A 20,126-nucleotide genomic window follows, 5' to 3' on the forward strand; every position below is an offset into this window, starting at 1 on the left:
TATTAAATATGTCAAAATCGGATGGAGATCACTAAAAAAAATTTCAACTTAGAGGGGTCTAAGTTAGAACAATTATAACCCTTGAATTATAATCGTGTCACTTTCCTATCACACGGTTCTTGATTATATAAGCAAATTAAGTATAATAGTGTTTGTAGGTTTCGAAAATAAATTATATATTGAAGTTTTTGTTTGAATGACACTAGCCTTCATATGATTGTTGATGATCATATGACGTTTTTTTGTTTCAGATCTATTTTAGATATTTTTTTTTTATTGACTCAATCATTTTGTCTTCTTTCACTTGTACCTTTATGCTACAATTTAATATTTACAAAAACTGTTTTCAGTTCTCTATTACTCATTATTTTCTTCATCTATTATTGAGATAAATGTATTGTGGACTTTTGACTCATATGGTTATTGATGATCATATGACAATTCTTTTATATTCTTACTTTGAGATTAATTCTTCATAATAGTAATAAACTTTGTTCTTGATATTATATCAGATTTCTTTCAGTTAATCACCAAATCTGTTCTTGATATTTCATGGAACCAGTCCAGCAAACATTTCGGTATGACGTGTTCATAAGTTTCAGAGGCGAAGATACCCGAAACTACTTCACAAGTCACCTCTACGCGACTCTTAAACGCCACAACTTTGATGTGTTCCATGATACCTCCCTCCCAAGAGGACTTGGTATTGCCCCCCAGTTATCAAAAGCTATCGATGAATCCAAAATCTTCCTTGTTGTATTCTCACTCAACTATGCAGATTCCAAATGGTGCCTTGACGAGCTTTCCCAGATGATGCAATGCGTCCACCTCATGAACTCACAACAGATTGTTCTTCCTGTATTTCTAGATGTCAAACAATCTGATGTTGGCACCCAACAAGGTTCTTATAAAGAACCGTTCATAAAACACGATATAGAATTCGTGCAGGAGAGGGTTCAGAAATGGAGGGATGCTCTACAAGAGGCGGGACAACTGCCAGGGTTGCACTTACAAGATGATGCCAACGGGTAAATTAGCTTTCCTTTTCTTTGTAACCGTTTACTGTCATTGATCATGATTTTTTTTGTAAATATAATGATAGTGAGCATAGGGATTTCATATATTTGAAATTGTCAGGGATGAAAAGGAGTTATTGGACCAGGTTGTTGAAAAAATAAGAGAGTTGTTACACGGACAATATGTAAATGCAGCATACATGGACCCGGTTGTTGGAATACAACCGCGGATGGAAGAAGTGATGTCATTGTTAAACAGAAGTTGTGAGGATGATGTCTGTGTCCTTGCAATTTCCGGCCCTGTAGGAATAGGAAAGACGGAAATTGCAAAAGCTACATACAATCACCTTGCAATACCCTTCAAAGCCCAGTACTGTTATTTTCTTCCGAATGTAAAGGCCTTTTATGGAGGAGTGCCAAATGGGAAGGTTGATTTGCAGAAGATGATGATCACAAATTTGCGAAATGATGAGACTTACATACGCATAGATAGCGATTACCAGGGAATTAAAATGATTGAGAGGTTGATAAAGCATCAGAAGGTCCTTCTGGTTCTTGATGATGTTGACAACGATGAGCAGTTGAAGATATTAGGCATGGATCGAGCAATTTTTGGTCCTGGAAGTAGAATAATTGTAACCACAAGAGATGACTCTGTTTTGGGTCGACTTAAACCAGATGAAACATATGAGCCGCGGCTGCTGGATGAAAGCGAGTCCATGGAAGTGTTTTGCTTGACTGCATTTGGACAAAAACACCTAAAGGAGGGGTATGAGGAGGTGTCAAGGGAAGCAATGCGTTGGGGAGCAGGACGTCCTGGAGTTCTAAAAGACACAGCTGTCCGTTTGAGATGCTTTCAAAGCGTACAACAATGGGTATGGGCACTGAAAGATTTGATGCGCAACTCCTCATGGTGATAGATACTGCAACACTTTCCTCATAAAAGATCAAGAAAATCAATGGATGCTTATTGTCAATACTGTTAATATCCTTCAAGATGTATCAGACCAATCACTTTAATATCTATGTATGATGTTTCTCAACTTCAATGTCTTGATGCTGTTATTAAATTGTCTTGGTTTCTTTTGCGGTTCAAGAATAAACAAGATTTTTGGAAATACCAATCTTCCGCTGGTTGGACAATTTCTGCATGTCATATACTCATGATTCTGGTTTACTGTTCTCTCTTTCTTTAGGTGTGTTCAGTCTCAGATTTTTATGTCTGCAATTGTTCTGTGTATAGTCTTTTGGTGAAAGTCTAGTTTCCGTATCTGTTTTTTATACAAATTTATTTGACAGGTTCATAATTATTATTATTTTTCTTCCATGTAGACGACTACGAACCATCCATCTCAAGCAACCACGAACAAATAAGCTATTCATACACAACTGATGTAAAAACCCAAAAAAGCCAGATCATAACACATTACGCATCGGTGTGCTCTTAAAATCTTGTAAAGCTGTAAGTCAGGCTGCAACTAGTTGCAGTTCTTTATGTTATATCAGAGGTAGCATGATGGATGGGTTAGACTTGTTGGATAACGGGTCAAAGTGGGTGATTTCCTTATTCCAAAGTGAAGATGGGTTTGGTTGACGCGGCAATATTATGATAGTGTAAAAATATTTGGTTATCAAGTATGTTATTTTGTACTTCATTACGGTAATTAAAATTGATGAACAAAAATGTCTATGTGTAATAGGGAGAGTTGAGAAGACATAAAAAGTTGTACAAAATGCACAAAATTGAAGCAAACTGGACGTTGGAACCGTCACTAGAAGAATGATGACATCGTGTGCACCACACTCCATTCAAAATTTTGATCATGACTCTTGATCAACAATACATTTATAAGTCTGAATTTTGGGAAGGTTAGGGCCTCTCCTTGCCCCTTTGAAGTTCCACCCATGCTGTCAAATTTTTTTTTGGGAACGACTGTATAACTTAGGAAGTCGGTGGGTACACGTATGATGTTGAAATTGTTGGGTGGGTTCCAAACTTTGTTCGTGTTCTCAAGTTCATATAGGATGGTTGAAATGTTGGGTAGGCTCCAAAGTTCATGGTAGATGTTCAAGATATTGGGACAACCTCTAAGGCAAAGTTCTTCAAGAGACACTAACTTGTTTATGATTTCCCATGGGACCATCTTCAACCGGTGGCATCTAGATAGATCTAAAGTAACAAGCTTTTGGAGGCAACCAATAGAACCATTCAACTCCTCCAGATTTTCAGAACCCTTCAAGTCAAGTAGCTCAAGATTCTCAAGTCCAATGAAACTCCCGGTCATCTTTAACTCAAATGATCCAGTTACTTCTAGAATCCTCAGCTTCTTGAGTCACTATAATTAACACAAGTACCAACAAACGATTAACATCGAATACTGTAAATACTTAAATTCAAGCTTTGCATTTTTAATTTGAAATATACGCAATATATATCAAAACTAAAGGTACCAAAGAAAAAGGGATAAAAGGTTTAACCATATATATAAAAGTTGGAATTTGCTTACCAGACCTACCAGTAAAAGCAAATGTACGTTGTAATCTACATACTAATATGGGAGTAAAAGTATAAAAAACGATTAAAAAAAAAGGGTTGTAATGTTCATTTTATTTCTTTACGAGTTTAAGTAAGATCTGATGGTTACAAATACTGTCGACTAGATGTTGATTATATAAGCATAATTCCTTGTTATATGAACTTGTTTTTTCCACAATAAAAGATGAAATGAGAGAAATCACAACTGTATAAAAATGTTCTGATTACATATTTATAATGATCGATCATACGTGTGTACCTTGAAACCTTCCCAGAGTATTTCCTGTTTGCTCCGCCACAATCTAATCACCACCACTTTCCCCATACCAAGTATGTCGAGGCATTTAAAAGGGTACCCATCCCACTCCAAGTATTTCAAATGTTTGAAACGCAAGGGAGGCATTTTATCATCATTTGGAGAAATCCAAAAAGAAGACCTTACTTTATCTGAATCATTCGAATCATTAAGATCATCCGAATCATCCAAATTTTCAATCTGGCACAACTTTATGAACCTTAGGTTTCTCATCTTTCTTAAGGCCCGATCTACTTGCACAGTTACATGCTCATCCAAGTTCAAACGAATCAAATCATCCAGGTACAAATGGATGCTTCTAACAGAATCGGTTCCCTGCATGTATACAATGAAGGAGAGTTGTATGTATAACAAATTTTAATGAACTACATACATTCTATTATAAATAATATATCATATACTCAGAGATATCATACCGAACAATCTCTCAATACACAACTACATCCCTACCCATCAAATAAAACAATAGGTTTTCTTTCACTAAATATCTCCGTGCATCATAAAAAAAAACATCATGCATCAATATATACTTTTGTACTTCGTGAATCTTCGTGCATCAATTTTATCATGATCTAATGGTCAAGATCTTGTCCTATTTGTTTTACTTTAATACTTGTTTTACAATAACCAACCCCTAATATAATAAAGGATAATGACCTGTGGATGTAGTCAACTATGACAAAATGTCTATGTATGTATTGATCTAATCAGGGGTCTATGTTATGTAACGAACTTACCAAAACTGTCTAAGTGATGCATGTTACCAGGTAATCTACAGGTAGCCGGTTACCATCCAGTTTTTAAACTTGGGATAATGACCTGTGAATGTAATGAACTATGACAAAATGTCTATATTATGCATTGATCTAATCGGGGGTCTATATTATGTAATGAATTTACCAAAACTGTCTAAGTGATGCATGTTATTTATTGTTTCCAACTCCTCCCGAGTATTTGAGAACTAGTATTTTCTTGTTTCCATTTAGTTATTTATTAATATCCCGAAAAGAGAAATGATGAATTCTGAGGTCAAGGGGATTTTATCTTTTCAGGGGATTTTATCTTTTTAGCTTTAGGCTTGTAATGCGTTCTTCTAAGTTTGTTGTTTTGTTGCTTTAACTAATATCTAGCAATTAGTTATTCTTCCTCATTTCAATTCTAAGTTATGCTTCAAGAAGCCATGTAAGAATATGTCCCTAGTCCCTCATTGTTTGTTTGTGTGAGTTGTATATATGTACCCTTAGATTTGTGTGTGTCAATGTGTATATTTTTGAGAATATATGTAATGATTGGTTTCAGGTTCTTGACCTTATAAGGGATCGTAATCTTCAAATACGATTTTAGTTTTTGAGATCTTTGATTTTTTGGTATATGATTGTGTTAAGGTTGATCGGAAAAATGGGGAGGTAGGTGGCGGCGAGAAGATATGAAGGTGTTTACAGTTTTTATATAATTACAGAACTTATATACATATATGTTTCCATAACTTAATTTATTTATATATGTTAAATAAATAAATCAATTATTAAGATTAAAAAATAAAGGGAAAAAAATTGATGACCACCTTTAGCCTGTAACATGCATCTCTTATACAGTTTTGGTAAGTTCGTTACATAACATAGACCCCCGATTAGATCAATACATAGCATAGATATTTTGTTATAGTTCACTACATTTACAGGTCATTATCCCTTAAAAAAATGGATGGTAACCGGCTACCTGTATATTACCCGGTAACATGCATCACTTAGACAGTTTTGGTAAGTTCGTTACATAACATAGACCCCCGATTAGATCAATAAATAACATAGACATTTTGTCATAGTTCATTACATCCACATGTCATTATCCCATATAATAATACTCATATCAAATACTCAAAAGATATCATACTGAACAATCTCTCAATACACGAACCACATCGCTACCCACCAATCTAGAACGTTGTCCAGGATCATCCTCATTTTCTTGGCGTACCACTTCTCGGCCCATGTCCCTAATCAAAGCATGCATCCTCACATAATACTTATTTTCTTCGACTAGACCTTTATCAATTAGATCTTGAATCTCTATATCTGGGAAGAATGCATTGTCTTCGTCCTCTAATACTTTAATGACTTCGTCCTTTTTCAATCTTGCCATTCCAGCAAAGAAACAAGAGATGTCTAGAAATAAGTTCTTGGCTCGTGGATTTGGTGAATCATAGCTCACTTTAAGCTTCCCTTGAACATCTTCGTGAGGAATTCTTCTCAATTTCACCAATAATCTTGGCCAATGTTTGCTTTCATGTTCTTTAAAATAGCGACCCCAAATATTAAGCACCAAGGGAAGCCCTCCTGCACGATGCGCTATTTCATTTACAAACTTCTGGTCAGCAGACTGGCCTTTTTCATATGCTAGCCCTGTGAACAGTTCGGAAGATTCCCGTAAATTTAACAGCTCCATATTGTAGGAGGTGTACTTTTTTAGGCCACTAAGGGACTGTTTATTTGTTGTCGTCACAAGTATTCTGCTTCCCGGAGCAAAGGAGGCAGGATGATGAACACCCAATGCTTGCAACTGTTCGTACTTATCAACATCATCAAGCACCAAAAGAACCTTTCGATTACTTACAAACTTTCTTATGTTTGAAGAAGCAGAGACATTGTGAATCTGATAATCATCTCCATTAAACCGAGAAATGACATCCTTCCATAAATCAACCTTCCAATTTGGACCATTATGTTTGTAATAGCGGGTATTCTCAATAAAGCAACTGGCGTCAAAATCTAGAACAATTCTATCATACACGGCCTTGGCAAGAGTCGTTTTACCTGACCCTCTCATTCCAAGAACTGCAGTAATGGAAGGATCAAGATCACGTAACCTTAACTTTGAAATTAAATCTTGTGCTCGTGCTGGTTCAATCCCAACAGGATGGTCTGCATCAAATAGCTCTAGTGGAAGTTTCAACTTCCCAAGCTGTTTTACAATATTTCGTACAAATTTCGCTTGAATCTTCCTGCAAATCAGCAAATGTACATACAGAGAGAAATTCAGTACTTTCTTTTAGTGTGTAATCCGGTCCTTATACCTACAAAAAAGACAAGAGTTGGAGAGAAACCTTACCCAATTTGGAAGTGTTGGCCAGCCAGGTTGCATACATCTTTAAGGGCATGCTTCCATTTGCCAATCCTCTCGCAGCCATCCACGTGGTTCGTGTGATGAGCTTGGAAAGATTGCAGGAAAGAAGCGGGTAGTTGACTTCGTACATGAGATGGATTGACTTTAAAAAAGATTGGAAAAAGTCTTCTCCTGTTGTTCTTAGATTTGGAGAGAGAATCCATTATGAGGACCAACTCATCAAGGCACTCCTCAGAAAAAGGGTATTGAACAGACAATACCACAACACAGATCCAAGACTCTTCAATCTTCTTCAACAGATCGAAATTCTCATCTTGGCCTGTAGGGAGAGTATTGCGGTCGGATATGTCAAAACCGTTGCGTTGGAGGGCTCCCTTGAGGTGACTTACGAAGCTTTTGCCAACATCCTCATTCCAATAACTCAAAAACACATCATGTTTCGGCCTTTTAGAACTACGAAAGGGTTCATCATCATTATCATCACAAGAAAAATTTTCATCCCTTTGCCTCTTGGAAGAGACTAACCTTAACTTGGAAATTAAATCTTTTGTTCGTGGTTCAATTCCAACAGAGTGATCTGTATCAAATAGCTCAACTGGAAGTTCGGGATTACAGCAATGAAGGAGTTCATCAGCAGAACAATAAGGGTATGTTATTGAGTTTTGTTTTAAAAGGAAATGAAAAGATTGTAAAGGATTTTAAAAATATTTGGGTTCTTGAGTTTTATTTAAGGGAAGAAGAGAAAAGAAGGGACAAGATTTGGAAGGAGAATTGTATAGAATTTGTTAAAGATATTTTTCTCCCACTTTTGGGATGATTTGGAAGGAAGGAAACTCCACCCATTCTCTTCCATTCATCCCTTTTCTCTTCTTTCCCTTTCCTTTACATATAAACTCGAGAACACAAGCTAAGAATCTTCATCCATTTTCCTCTTGTAGGGTACTAGAGAAAATGATAAGGATGGATCCATTTTTTAGTTCACAAAAAAGCTTTGACTCACTATTAGAAAGTATAATTCTACTCTGACTTTCAGGAAAAGTATCATATAAAGCATCTAAATAAGAAAGGGAAGTGGATGAAAGATGATGAAAAATGATTGGTTTTAAATAGTCAACAATGACAATTTCCTATCACACGGTTTGTCTTTGTTTTTGTTTTAATATTATCAAAATCTCATGCCACTATCCTATCACACTGTTCATCATTAAAAATGGGGAACAAAACTAGATCGATGTCGCAGCCCGAGTTCGAACCGGATACCTTTTGCGTGGTTCTTAAGCAAAGTATATAATAGTTTTTGACTTTTTTAGCATTGTTTCGTTTCAAAAAACATTATATCTAAATATATATAAAAAGATAAACCCTAATTAATAATTAGAAAAAGATGGATCCTTCGATAAAGTTTAACTTTTAATTAAAGTATTTAAATCAAATGATGTTATCATATATCTTAATTTAACTTTTTTAGATTTAATTTTAATTTAATAAACTTAAATTATTATTTCTTCTTTATTTAAGTTTATAGACATTAATTATTAATGTTTTTAATAATATATAACTATTAAAATACTAATACTTCATGATATTCTATATTAACAAATTGTAATAAAAGGTATTGCAAAACAATAATGCTATATTTGTTTACATAAAATTAAATGAGTTAAAATTTATGTAAAAAAAGAATTACATAATCTAGATATATAAAAGAAAACTCTAGTGATCAATTCTCCCCATACCAAATCTTTATATTATATTTGTATCATTTTTATTAAATCATTGGTAAGGTCTTAGACATTGTGGGAATACATCAGGGTTCGAATCCTACTTCATACATTTGTATAAATGGATTATTACGAAGGGTTTTCGAGAATCTTGGGTTTTATCCCAAAATTGTGTGGTTCGAGTTACAAATATGATCTCTCGAATGCTAACTACTAACCACCAACTATTAACTCGCAATTCAAAATTTTTCATTTATTAATTTAACAACATAAATAAAAGATGTTTAAAAACGGTGATATTGTCATTTTTATATTTTTTTCATTAATTTTTTAGACATCATATACACATCGGGAATATCTTTTATTTAAATTTCATAAGATATTAACGATGTAAAATTATATATTTATAGCTATAACTTATATTTATTACGCTTTATGATAAAATTATACATAAAGTCATAATTTGAAAAAAAAATAAATCAAAAAAGTGGTTTTAAAATATAATATAAAGTTTAAGAATTATTTTTTATAATTATATTATTAAATTAATTACTTTTTTATGTTTATAAGATGTAGGAAACTGCTTTCCATAATTAGTAATCATACCTGAATTTATTAAATTAAAGTTAAATCTAAAAAAGTTATAAAAGGTATGTAACATCAGCGTTTTGATCTAATGATTCCAATTAAAGGTTGAGTTTCATATCTAAGGGTGCAAGTTTTTTCATTTTGGAATTAAGGTTTCTCATTTATGTATGTTTAAAGATTATTCGAGCAAAATATTAAAGCACAAGTACAATGACAATGCAGACATACCCGGATATGAAAGACATCCAAAGAAACAAGAACCTTATTTAGCGAGACCTCTAATAGATAATATATCTATGTTTCACCTGTTTGGTCACTGTCAATCGAAGTTTAAAAGACAAATAATGTAATTTAATGTTTTTTAGTGGTTTAAATCTTGTTTGATTAGAAAAATTTCAACTTATGAATTATGATATTATAGAAATTTAGCATCTTATTAATTATATATGTTTCTCTCGTATTATGCGGTAAATAATCTAGTTTTTTTTAATAACAGATCTCACATCTAAACTAATTTAATGTTTTTTAGTGGTTTAATTCTTACCTGGTTAAATATTTTCCAACTTACGATACTAGAAATTTAGCATGTTAACAATTATATATGTTTCTTTCGTATTATGCGAGAAATAATCTAGTTTTTTTTAATAATAGATCTTGCATCTAAACTAATTTATAGGTAATTTTCTTTCTTTTTTTATTTCACATTCAGAGTGTGAAAAATATAAACTTGTACCATTTTTTTTTTGAAAGGTGTGGATCACGTAACATTCGTGAAATTTGACCCGTTTGACTTTTATTAAATGTGATTTATTTAACGTGATTAAGTTGATTTAATTCCATGTTTTTGTGGCTTAATTGATTCTCGACTCGTTGACTCAAACGTGCTAAATGTTTTATTAATTTTAGTGATTTAAATAATTCATTTACTTATTTACGAATTTACGACGTGCTTTTATGTTAAACGAGACTATGTGAACGTTTTGATCGGGTTAGAACGTATCCGGGGGATCCATGGATCGACCCATGACCCATCCTTGACCCAACCTCACCAAATCACCACACTCCACCCTCATCCACTAAATCAATTCTTCTATCCACCTATTATTGCAAAACTTCCCTCTCTCCCTCTCTAAATTCTCATCTCATTAATTGTGGTTTCTAACAATAACTAGTTTATAACCCGTGTGAAACGCGGGAGAACCATATAAAAATAGTTAAATTTGTATATATAAAAAGCTGGCAAAAAAATTTAAAACTAAAAGTTATAAAAGATTGGGAGAAAAAAAATGTACCATAATAAAAAAAATATTTTTTTATATACCTCATTTATCTTGTATTTTAATCATCTTGTAAATAAAAACCCTAATTAGAATATGAAGAGTCGATCATAATCATCATATTAAAAAATCAAGAATCTAAAAACATGTAAATAAAAATGTACCGTAATAAAAAGAAATATTTTATTTAATTACCTTATTTATATTTTATTTTAATCATCTTGTTAAAGAAAACCCTTTTTTAGAATATAAAGGATCGATCATAATCATCATATTAAAAAAATCTAGAATCTATAAACTTGTAAATAAAAACCTTCATTAAAATATGAATCGGAGTTAGTAAAAAAAATCGTTAGTTAAATTTGTATATATAAAAAGCTGACAAAAAAAGTTAAAACTAAAAGTTATAAAAGACTAAGAGAAAAAAAAATGTACCGTAATAAAAAAAAATATTTTATTTAATTACCTTATATCTTGTATTTTAATCATCTTGTTAAAAAAAACCCTAATTAGAATATGTAGGATCGATCATAATCATCATATTAAAAAAACAAGAATCTATAAACTTGTAAATAAAAACCCTCATGCAAATATGGATTGGAGTTTAAAAAAAAATCGTTTAAATAAACATTCTCATATTGTTTTGCTATTAAAATATTGGACATGTTTGTTTTGTAATCTATATTGTTTCGTTATTAACAAAATCATTTAATTCCTTTGATCATACTTAAAAGAGTTTCTCATGCTACTTGCAATCTATATTGCTTGCAACTTATATTATGAAAAAAGTAGTGAAAAGTCGAAATGTACGAGTATTTAAACAAAATAATGAAATTTGGAGGACTAAAATCGTCTTTGACTAAAAATTTAGTAAAAGATGATGTAAACATTTCGATCCAAGGGTGGAAAATAAAAGAAAAACTTCAATGTAAAGTCTAGATTTTTCAATTTTTTAATCAAGGGTTCTCCTTTAACATATATAATAGATTATACTAGAATTATTATCATCATCATCCTTTAATCATCATATCAAAATTTGGAAAGTCAAAGTGCAAGAAATCTTGGATTATAGCTAAAAATTCGGGTTTGAAGCTTGTTGGAAAAGTATACTTAGTCTTAATATTGTCATTTTATCTTTGTAAACTTATTTCTAATCATATACAAGTATTCTTGAGTCATTCTCCAAGTCAAATCATTAATGGGTCGAGTTTTAGGATTTGTGGGTAATAAAATGGGTCAAAATCGGGTTTTCTATTTGTTAGATGTTGTGGACTAAATCTCCCAGTAGGTTATGGTTAAAATCACATTTCTAATCCGACACCATCAATTCAGGGTCAAAAATGGGCCAATAAGGGGTAGAAACTGAAATTAGGGTTTTACCCTTAAAATTTCGGTCAAAATCATTAATTAAATAAAATTGATGTTCCAGGATTAAATTTTGAAGAGGGTTGTTGTTGTTCATGTCCATTTCGATTATAATTGACTGAAAACGAGTCTAATTGCAACTCAAATCGATTTAATTGCGACATTAGAGTTCTTAGCAAGAAAGTCAACTTTTTAAAAGTCAACTGCATCTTCTTCCCCATTTTGAATCTGCCCAGATATCTTTCTTTCTCAATGACCGTACCTACGCCCAATGGGGCGTACCTTACGCCCCTATGCATCTCTTATTTGGACCTTACGCCTCCCACCCTCTGTTTACGCCACAAAAATCGAGTTTCGGGCGGCCAAAAACATGTTTTCCAGTTGACCGTAAGCTACGCCTTGCTGAACCGTACCTTACGCCCTCCTTTTCTTGTGCCACCGTACCTACGCTGGGTATAACGTAACATACGTCCCTTGGGTTCCTGCTGCCGTAACTTACGCTCACCACCACCGTATCTTACGGTGGTGTGAAGCTTTCTCTTTTCAGATTTTTCCCAGTTTTTCCTTTTTCTTCTCTTGCAATTGTCCGGTCCTATGTGGGTCCATCCTTGACCTCATGGTGTCGTGTTCTGTTAGGAGAACACATATGAGGGGTGTGGAAAACCCTAAACCGTTGTTGATCAGGAAGAAGTCTTCTTTTATTTTCTTTATATTTTTACAAATGCATATATAAGTAACTATGTGTATGTATATATTCGACCCAGCCACTTCCCTTACTTCTATTTGCTAACTGGGCCATTTCTTCTTTTGGGCCGTCCCTCAGCCCAGTGTCCATTCGGGTCCAGCGATTTCCAAATTAAATGTCAAACAACATTATGTAACAATACAAGAAAATGTGTAATATAAACATCTATATATACATACTTATATTAATCTCCAAATCACATAAACATAACGATAAGTTGTGAACCTCGAGGACCCCCGGACGCTAATAGCTCCTTATATATTTGTAACTCGACCTTTTTTACGTTGGTCATGAGGCCGAAGGGACGTCTAAAGTTATAAATCAATTCAAAAACGTCAAGTAAAGGCTTGTAACGTAAAACATGTGTATATATTGATAGGTGGGGACGTCTGACGATCATTGGACGATATTAATTAATTATAAACCTCTCTTTTGCCAATCAAGGTGAGTTTCGTAGCCCCTACGTTTACTTTATTTGGGGTGGAAAGTGTACTCGTTTGTTAAATGCTTGTCGGTTGATACGATTGATTATGATATTGAACGAGATGATAACTACTTAATTGTTTGCTTGCGATATGTGTTATTGAAACGTTTATTACATATATATACTCACGTTATGGGTTGTTAAACTCACGTTATGGATTGTTAAATCCACGTTATGGGTATCTTTATACTCTTGTTATGGGTATCTTTATACTCACGTTATGGGTTGTTAAACTCACGTTATGGATTGTTAAATCCACGTTATGGGTATCTTTATACTCATGTTATGGGGATCTTTAACTCATGTTATGGGTTGTAAAACTCACGTTATGGATTGTTAAATCCACGTTATGGTATCTTTATACCCACGTTATGGGTATCTTTATACTCACGTTATGGATTGTTGAATCCACGTTATGGGTATCTTTATACTCACGTATTGGGTTGTTGAGCCCACGTTATTGAACGTTATTAATCCTCGTATGTCGTAAAGGTCTTTATCCCGACACACTTGATTTTTATTACTTAAACCTACAAACTCACAAACTTTATGTTGACACGTTTTAGTACATTTTCAGGTGAACAGGTTAACCAAAGACGTATTGGATGATTTGATTGGGTTGATGCATGCTAGGATTGGCCTTGGACTTTATCGTGGATCTGTAATTCATAGTTCTCGCTCATGGGTTATGCTTAGGATCATATGCCATCTTTTGTACTTTCTTTTGTAAACGTTTGATTGTCGTGCTCCTTATGCATTTATGTATGATCCGGTACTTGTAATTGATTGATTAATGGATTATCAAATCCTTTAAGTGCATTTTAGATTGTCTCTACTTAATTTCCATGTCGCGCCGTGCTTAGTATGTAACCCTCATGATTCCGCTTTGTTGGGGTGTTACAGATCATTTGCTCGCAACAAGGGATGACGTTGTCTTAACCGGGTCCGCGCTAGAGAACCCCCTCACTCTCAATACCTAGTAGGAGGAGAAACTCTCAACTAAACTGCCCGAAGGCACGACATTTAATTGGGATAAAACTATGCCCCCTCTGCAGGACTCAAACCTGCTTCACTGGAGGACTTTATGTGAAATTCTTTTTTAAATGTTTTTCTCATGTTTCGAACTCGAGACCTCCAGCATATAAAGCTAGTGCTCCACTTGTACTTTTTATTAACTCGATCTACAACTAAAACATGTTGTCGTCGTAGAGTTTAAATATTTTGTTTCAAATCTATTTTTAGATTTTATTTTTATTAACTCAATCATTTTGTCTTCTTTCACTTGTATCTTTACGCCATAATTGTATAGTAAGATCCAGATCAAATGTTTTAATACAATAATTGAAAATGTTATAACTTAACCTCTCAATTTCCTCCATTGAAATTTCCTTATTGTCTCACCCACCACCATATAAAAAAAAAGTAACTAGAATAAGATAAACAAAATTAAATCACAATATCTGCCAATATACTAAAACATGATTATAGTATTGTTGAAACGACATGTGACGAAATCCTTAATCGACATGTGTCTTTTTGATTAATTTTTTAAATACTTATATCTAAATAAAGAATCCTAATCCAATTATGTTTCTAACTATTATTAAATAATCATACTATCAAATTCGTTTATAAATAACTTTATAGAACTTTGATTCCTTCATTTATCATCCACGAGACTTGTCATTAGTTTGGGCATAGTTCTCAACTTCTCATGAGTTGATATACTCCAATATTCCAACTTAATTCTTCACTTTAAAGAGATTTCATCAACTTTACTAATAAAGTTGTTTTAAATGATCCTCATCCCCTGTGAAGGGGTTAGGCTCCAAGACTAGAGAAAGAGACACAGAAAGTGTTGCAATTTACCTTTTATAATAAATTAATAATGCAAGAGTATGCTTAAATAAGAAACACCGGTCCTAACATATCCATTATAAGAAAAATTGCATTACATGCATATAAACGTGGGAAATATAATGACAATCTTTGAAGAGTTCGAGTCCCTTAAGTAGTTGCTATGTTGACCAAGTCATTAACTGGGTCAAGTTCTGGATCAGTAGCGGTTCAGGTCTCATGGGTTGGGTCAACTTGAGCATGTTTCCCATCTCTTCTCGAGAAACAAGAGGGCTATTTCTCTGTAAAACTGTACATGCTCAATTTCATATGTGGCAATTCTGTCAAGATCTCTTTGTTAGTTGGGGGAAGAATCTGCCTGAATCGGATTTTTTGAGAAATGTATCAAAGAGATCTTGATCTGGTTAGAATATAACCGGGTTGAATTGGTTTTTTTGAGGAATGTATCTGAGAGAATTTGATTCGCTTAGAATATTCCCGGAATTGGACTTGGTTACAATGAGCACGGGTTGTATCACAGGTCGAGTTAAATTCTTGGAGAGACGCCAACTTGCCTATTATTTCGGATGGGAGCCTCTTCAGCAACAGGTTACATCCACTTATATCTAAAGTAACAAGTTTTTGGAGACATCCAACTCTTTCAAACTATGACAGTTTTGTAAGACAAGTTTCTCAAGGTTCTCAAGTCCAATGAAACTCCCTGTTGTGGTAATTGACTTATCGAAAGGTCTCGTATTTAAGTAGTTATTATATAACACTTCTAGAATCCTCAGCTTCTTAAGACTTTGGAAATTATAACAAGTACTGATAAATAAGTACACGGTAAAAACTTTACTCCATTTTTTTCATTTTTATCTAACAACTAAACAATCAACGACTGTATAAAAATGTTTAGGTTCCCAATTTAATTACTGAATTCCTTTGTTTTTAATTATTGATCAATCATACGTACCTTGAATGCCCCTTCCCAAAGTGTGTCCAGTTTGCTTATGAACAATTTAATCACCACCACGTTCTTCATATCAAACTTGTCAAGAGATTTGAAAGGGAACCCCCAATTCCATTCCAAGTGTTTCAGATGTTTGAAACACAAGGGGGACATTGTTTCATAATCTGAAGAAGAATAAAAACAAGGCATGATATCATCCAATCTGAAAGCATTCCATTGATTCTCAATCTGGGACAAATATATGAACCTCAGGTTACTCATCTTTCTTAAGGCCAGAAATTCTTCCTTTCCAAGTGCATTTACAAATTCAACCAAATCATCCTTTTTAAAATTATCTAAATAATCCACATCCAAATAGATGCTTCTAACTGAATCAGTTCCCTGCACGTGTACAATATGGAGAGATTATGCAGATATAATAAATTTTAATTAATGAACTATGTATATGTCAAATACATTAATATAATCAGAAATATCATACCGAACAATCTCTCAATACACGAAACGCATCTTTACCCACTAATCTAGAACGTTGTCTAGGATCATCTTCATTTTCTTGGCGTACCACTTCTCGGCCCATATCCCTAATCACGACATGCATCGTCAAGCGTAGAACATCACCAAGTGCCTTATATTCTTTGACTAGACCTTTATCAATCAGATCTTGAATTTCAACATCTGCGAAAAATGCGTTGTCTTCATCATCTAATACTTTGATCCTTTTCCATCCAATCAAAGAAACAAGCTATATCTAAAAACAAGTCCTTGGCTCTTGGACTTAGTGCATCATAGCTCAGTTTAAGCTTCCCTTGGATATCTTCATGAGGAATTCTTCTTAATTTCTCCAATAATCTTGTCCATTGTTCCCTTTGATGACTTTTAAAATAGCGACCCCAGATCTCAAGAACCAAGGGAACCCCTCCAGCAAGATCCACTATCTCATCTACGAACTTCTTGTCCACAAGTTGGCCTTTTTCATATGCAAGCCTAGTGAAGAGTTTGGAAGACTCCCGGCGATTTAACAACTCTATATCGTATGAAGTGTAATTTTGTAGGCCACTAAGGGACTGTTTATTTGTTGTCGTCACAAGTATCCTGCTTCCTGGAGCAAAGGCGGCAGGATCGTGGATACCCAATGCTTGTAACTGCTCATAGTTAACAACATCATCCAATACCAAAAGAACCTTTTGATTGCTTACACATTTTATTATGTTTGAAGAAGCTAAAACATTGTAGTTGTAAATCCCATAATCCACTCCATTAAACCGAGAAATGACATCGCTCCTCAAACTTAACATCCAATTACCATCTTTGTAATAGCGGACATTCTCAATAAAGCAATTGGCTTCGACGAAATCTGGAACAATTCTGTCGAACACAGCCTTGACAAGAGTCGTTTTACCTGACCCGCTCATTCCAAGAACTGCAGTAATGGAAGGATCGGGATCATCCAACCTTAACTCTGAAATTAAATCTTTTGCTCGTCGTTCAATCCCAACATGGTGGCTTGCATCAAATAGCTCTACTGGAAGTTTCAGCTTCCCAAGCTGCTTTAAAATATTACGTACAAATTCCTCTTCATTCGCCCTACAAATGTACATGCGGAGAGAGTTTAAACAAGGTTTTATGATGTAGAAAGTACGTTTTATATGGTTAACAAATAGAAAGTCTTCGGTGAGGAAGATGACATCTACTTTATCATCCATTTTTTATCTATCAGTAATTAAATTATATTTAGAACCTAACACTTTCTGCTTTATAAATTCAAATTGATCGGCGAACGTATCGGAAAGGTGATTCTCATGATGCCCATAATTATCATATATGTGTTAGATTATTTGTAGGTGTTATAGACAACAGAAAGTTGTTGGTTATTATTATGGTGGTTAATTTTGCATTATTAGTTGGACAATATTTTGTAATTTATTAGTAAAATGAAAACATATTCAAACAAAGTTTATAATACAACCTTTTATAGTCCAATAGACGGGTCTAAAAACTAACCTTTTATGGTGGTTGTGCATTCTTCGTTTTACCAATAAGCTTTGGGTTTGATTTTTTATAGGAATAAGTGTGTGAGTTACTTTTACTAAAATGCTTGTCCACTTTCTAAAAATCTCAAGGTTACATGGATCGTGCTCGATATCACAACTTTAGGCATTATTCCACTAGGGTCATACACTCATATTTACTACGAGTAATTAGTATTAGTATATATATTAAAGCTCATGGTTATCAACAGTGAACATGGGTTTTAATATTCGTACATGTTATCACTACACTAGCATGGTACCCGCACAATGTGGCGTTGGTAGTAGAGAAGGCGGTTTAGTGGAAGTTTCAACTTCTCAAGCTGTTTTACAATATTTCGTACAAATTTCGCTTGGTTCTTCCTGCAAATCAGCAAATGTACATACAGAGAGAAATTCAGTACTTTCTTTTAGTTTGGAGAGAAACCTTACCCAGTTTGGAAGTGTTGGCCAGCCAGGTTGCATACATCTTTAAGGGCATGCTTCCATTTGCCAATCCTCTCGCGGCCATCCACGTGGTTCGTGTGACGAGCTTGGAAAGATTGCAGGAAAGAAGCGGGTAGTTGACTTCGTACATGAGATGGATTGACTTTAAAAAAGATTGGAAAAAGTCTTCTCCTGTTGTTCTTAGATTTGGAGAGAGAATCCGTTATGAGGACCAACTCATCAAGGCACTACTCAGAAAAAGGGTATTGAACAGACAATACCACAACACAGATCCAAAACTCTTCAATCTCCTTCAACAGATCGAAACTCTCATCTTGGCCTGTAGGGAGAGTATTGCGGTCGGATATGTCAAAACCGTTGCGTTGGAGGGCTCCCTTGAGGTGACTTACGAAGCTTTTGCCAACATCTTCATTCCAATAACTCAAAAACTCATCATGTTTCGGCCTTTTAGGGAAATGAAACGCTTCATCGTCGTCATCATCATCATCATCTTCAGAAGAAGAAGACGAAGAAGAATCATCTTTATCCCTATAGGAGACTAGAGATAATGATGAGGATGGATCCGCAGGTATTGAAACGGTGCTGCAGTCGATCGGCAACGGGCAACCGGTGGTTGGACCACATAACCGTCGGTTGGACCGGCAGCCTATCCGTTTTTTTACCTTTTTGTATTGATGATGATGCGGTTTCTGTATTCTGGACCGGAAAAATCTCCACATTAGTAGTGGCACTGGTTTAGCAATATACTTGGTTTAGCAAGAAATGTATATGTATAAGTAATATATATAGCAATGGCAACAAGATCCGATTATAGACCAGCTGCTAATTATTGGAGCCTATGGAGAGAGGGGGAAAAGTAGGTGGAAATTTTGTGGTGTTTGTTGGGAGGAAGATGAAAGATAAATCCTGCCGTAACACTTTAGGGAACTTCCAAGAAATGAAACCTCTTATTTGGCAGACAGAAACACTTGTTCTTGGTGTCAAATCATATTTTATGTTCCGGTTAATTACCTTTATCACTTTCCGCTTTGTCACCAGCAATATTTAGATAGATACTATTGGGGCCTCATTATATCCTAATTCCTATTTCCTAACGGCATAAAGTCGGACAAACATCATGAAATTATGAAAAAAGAGAGTGATATTAAGAGGTAGAAATATATATATATATATATATATATATCTTAAGTTTTGTCGGACGACGCGTCCTTTTTTTTTCTTTCGGCCATATTCCTGGTAATTTCCTTAAAGCTTTATTTCTTTCGGCCTTACTTTTTTTTTAGAGAAAATGCATACAAATTTAACTTTACAATGATAACAATTACACTTTAAGGGCTACTAGGGTACTGGTTAGGTGAATATTTATCTTAATTGATTCAGTAGTGGATTAGACAATGATAATAATAATAATAATACATACAAATCCATGGTATCAGAGAAAAGATAAAAGAGATAATATGTGTGTATTTTCTATTCTCAGATTTGTTATTACATTCAGTAATGAAACTATCATATATATGAGAAAAAATATCTAAACCATGTGAAGGAAATGTACTATATGGTTAGACTCATTGAGTGAGATATAGACTAGGTAATAATATGGTGTATGCTAGTGTAGGTAATCATCTCCTGTGATGGATAGCAAATATATATTCTAACACAAATCCTATTA

General features: G+C 34.1%; 1 protein-coding gene across 2 annotated transcripts in view; it reads left to right on the forward strand.

Moving 5' to 3' along the window:
- Window positions 1–442: 442 nt before the first annotated feature.
- The window catches only part of LOC122606642 (disease resistance protein RUN1-like), a 46,154-nt gene continuing 26,470 nt past the window's right edge, over window positions 443–20,126 (forward strand). The window contains exons 1-2 of one of the 2 annotated variants that reach the window (XM_043779482.1): window positions 443–1,028; window positions 1,138–2,117. In XM_043779482.1, the coding sequence (XP_043635417.1) occupies window positions 553–1,028; window positions 1,138–1,933 (1,272 nt within the window). In that variant the 5' untranslated portion in view covers window positions 443–552 and the 3' untranslated portion in view covers window positions 1,934–2,117. Of the gene's footprint in view, window positions 1,029–1,137; window positions 2,118–20,126 lie in introns of those variants that run through there. The other variant, XM_043779481.1, reaches the window with a different exon arrangement.

The sequence above is a fragment of the Erigeron canadensis genome, chromosome 7 (assembly GCF_010389155.1).
Source record: "Erigeron canadensis isolate Cc75 chromosome 7, C_canadensis_v1, whole genome shotgun sequence".
NCBI classification, from domain to species: Eukaryota; Viridiplantae; Streptophyta; class Magnoliopsida; order Asterales; family Asteraceae; genus Erigeron; species Erigeron canadensis.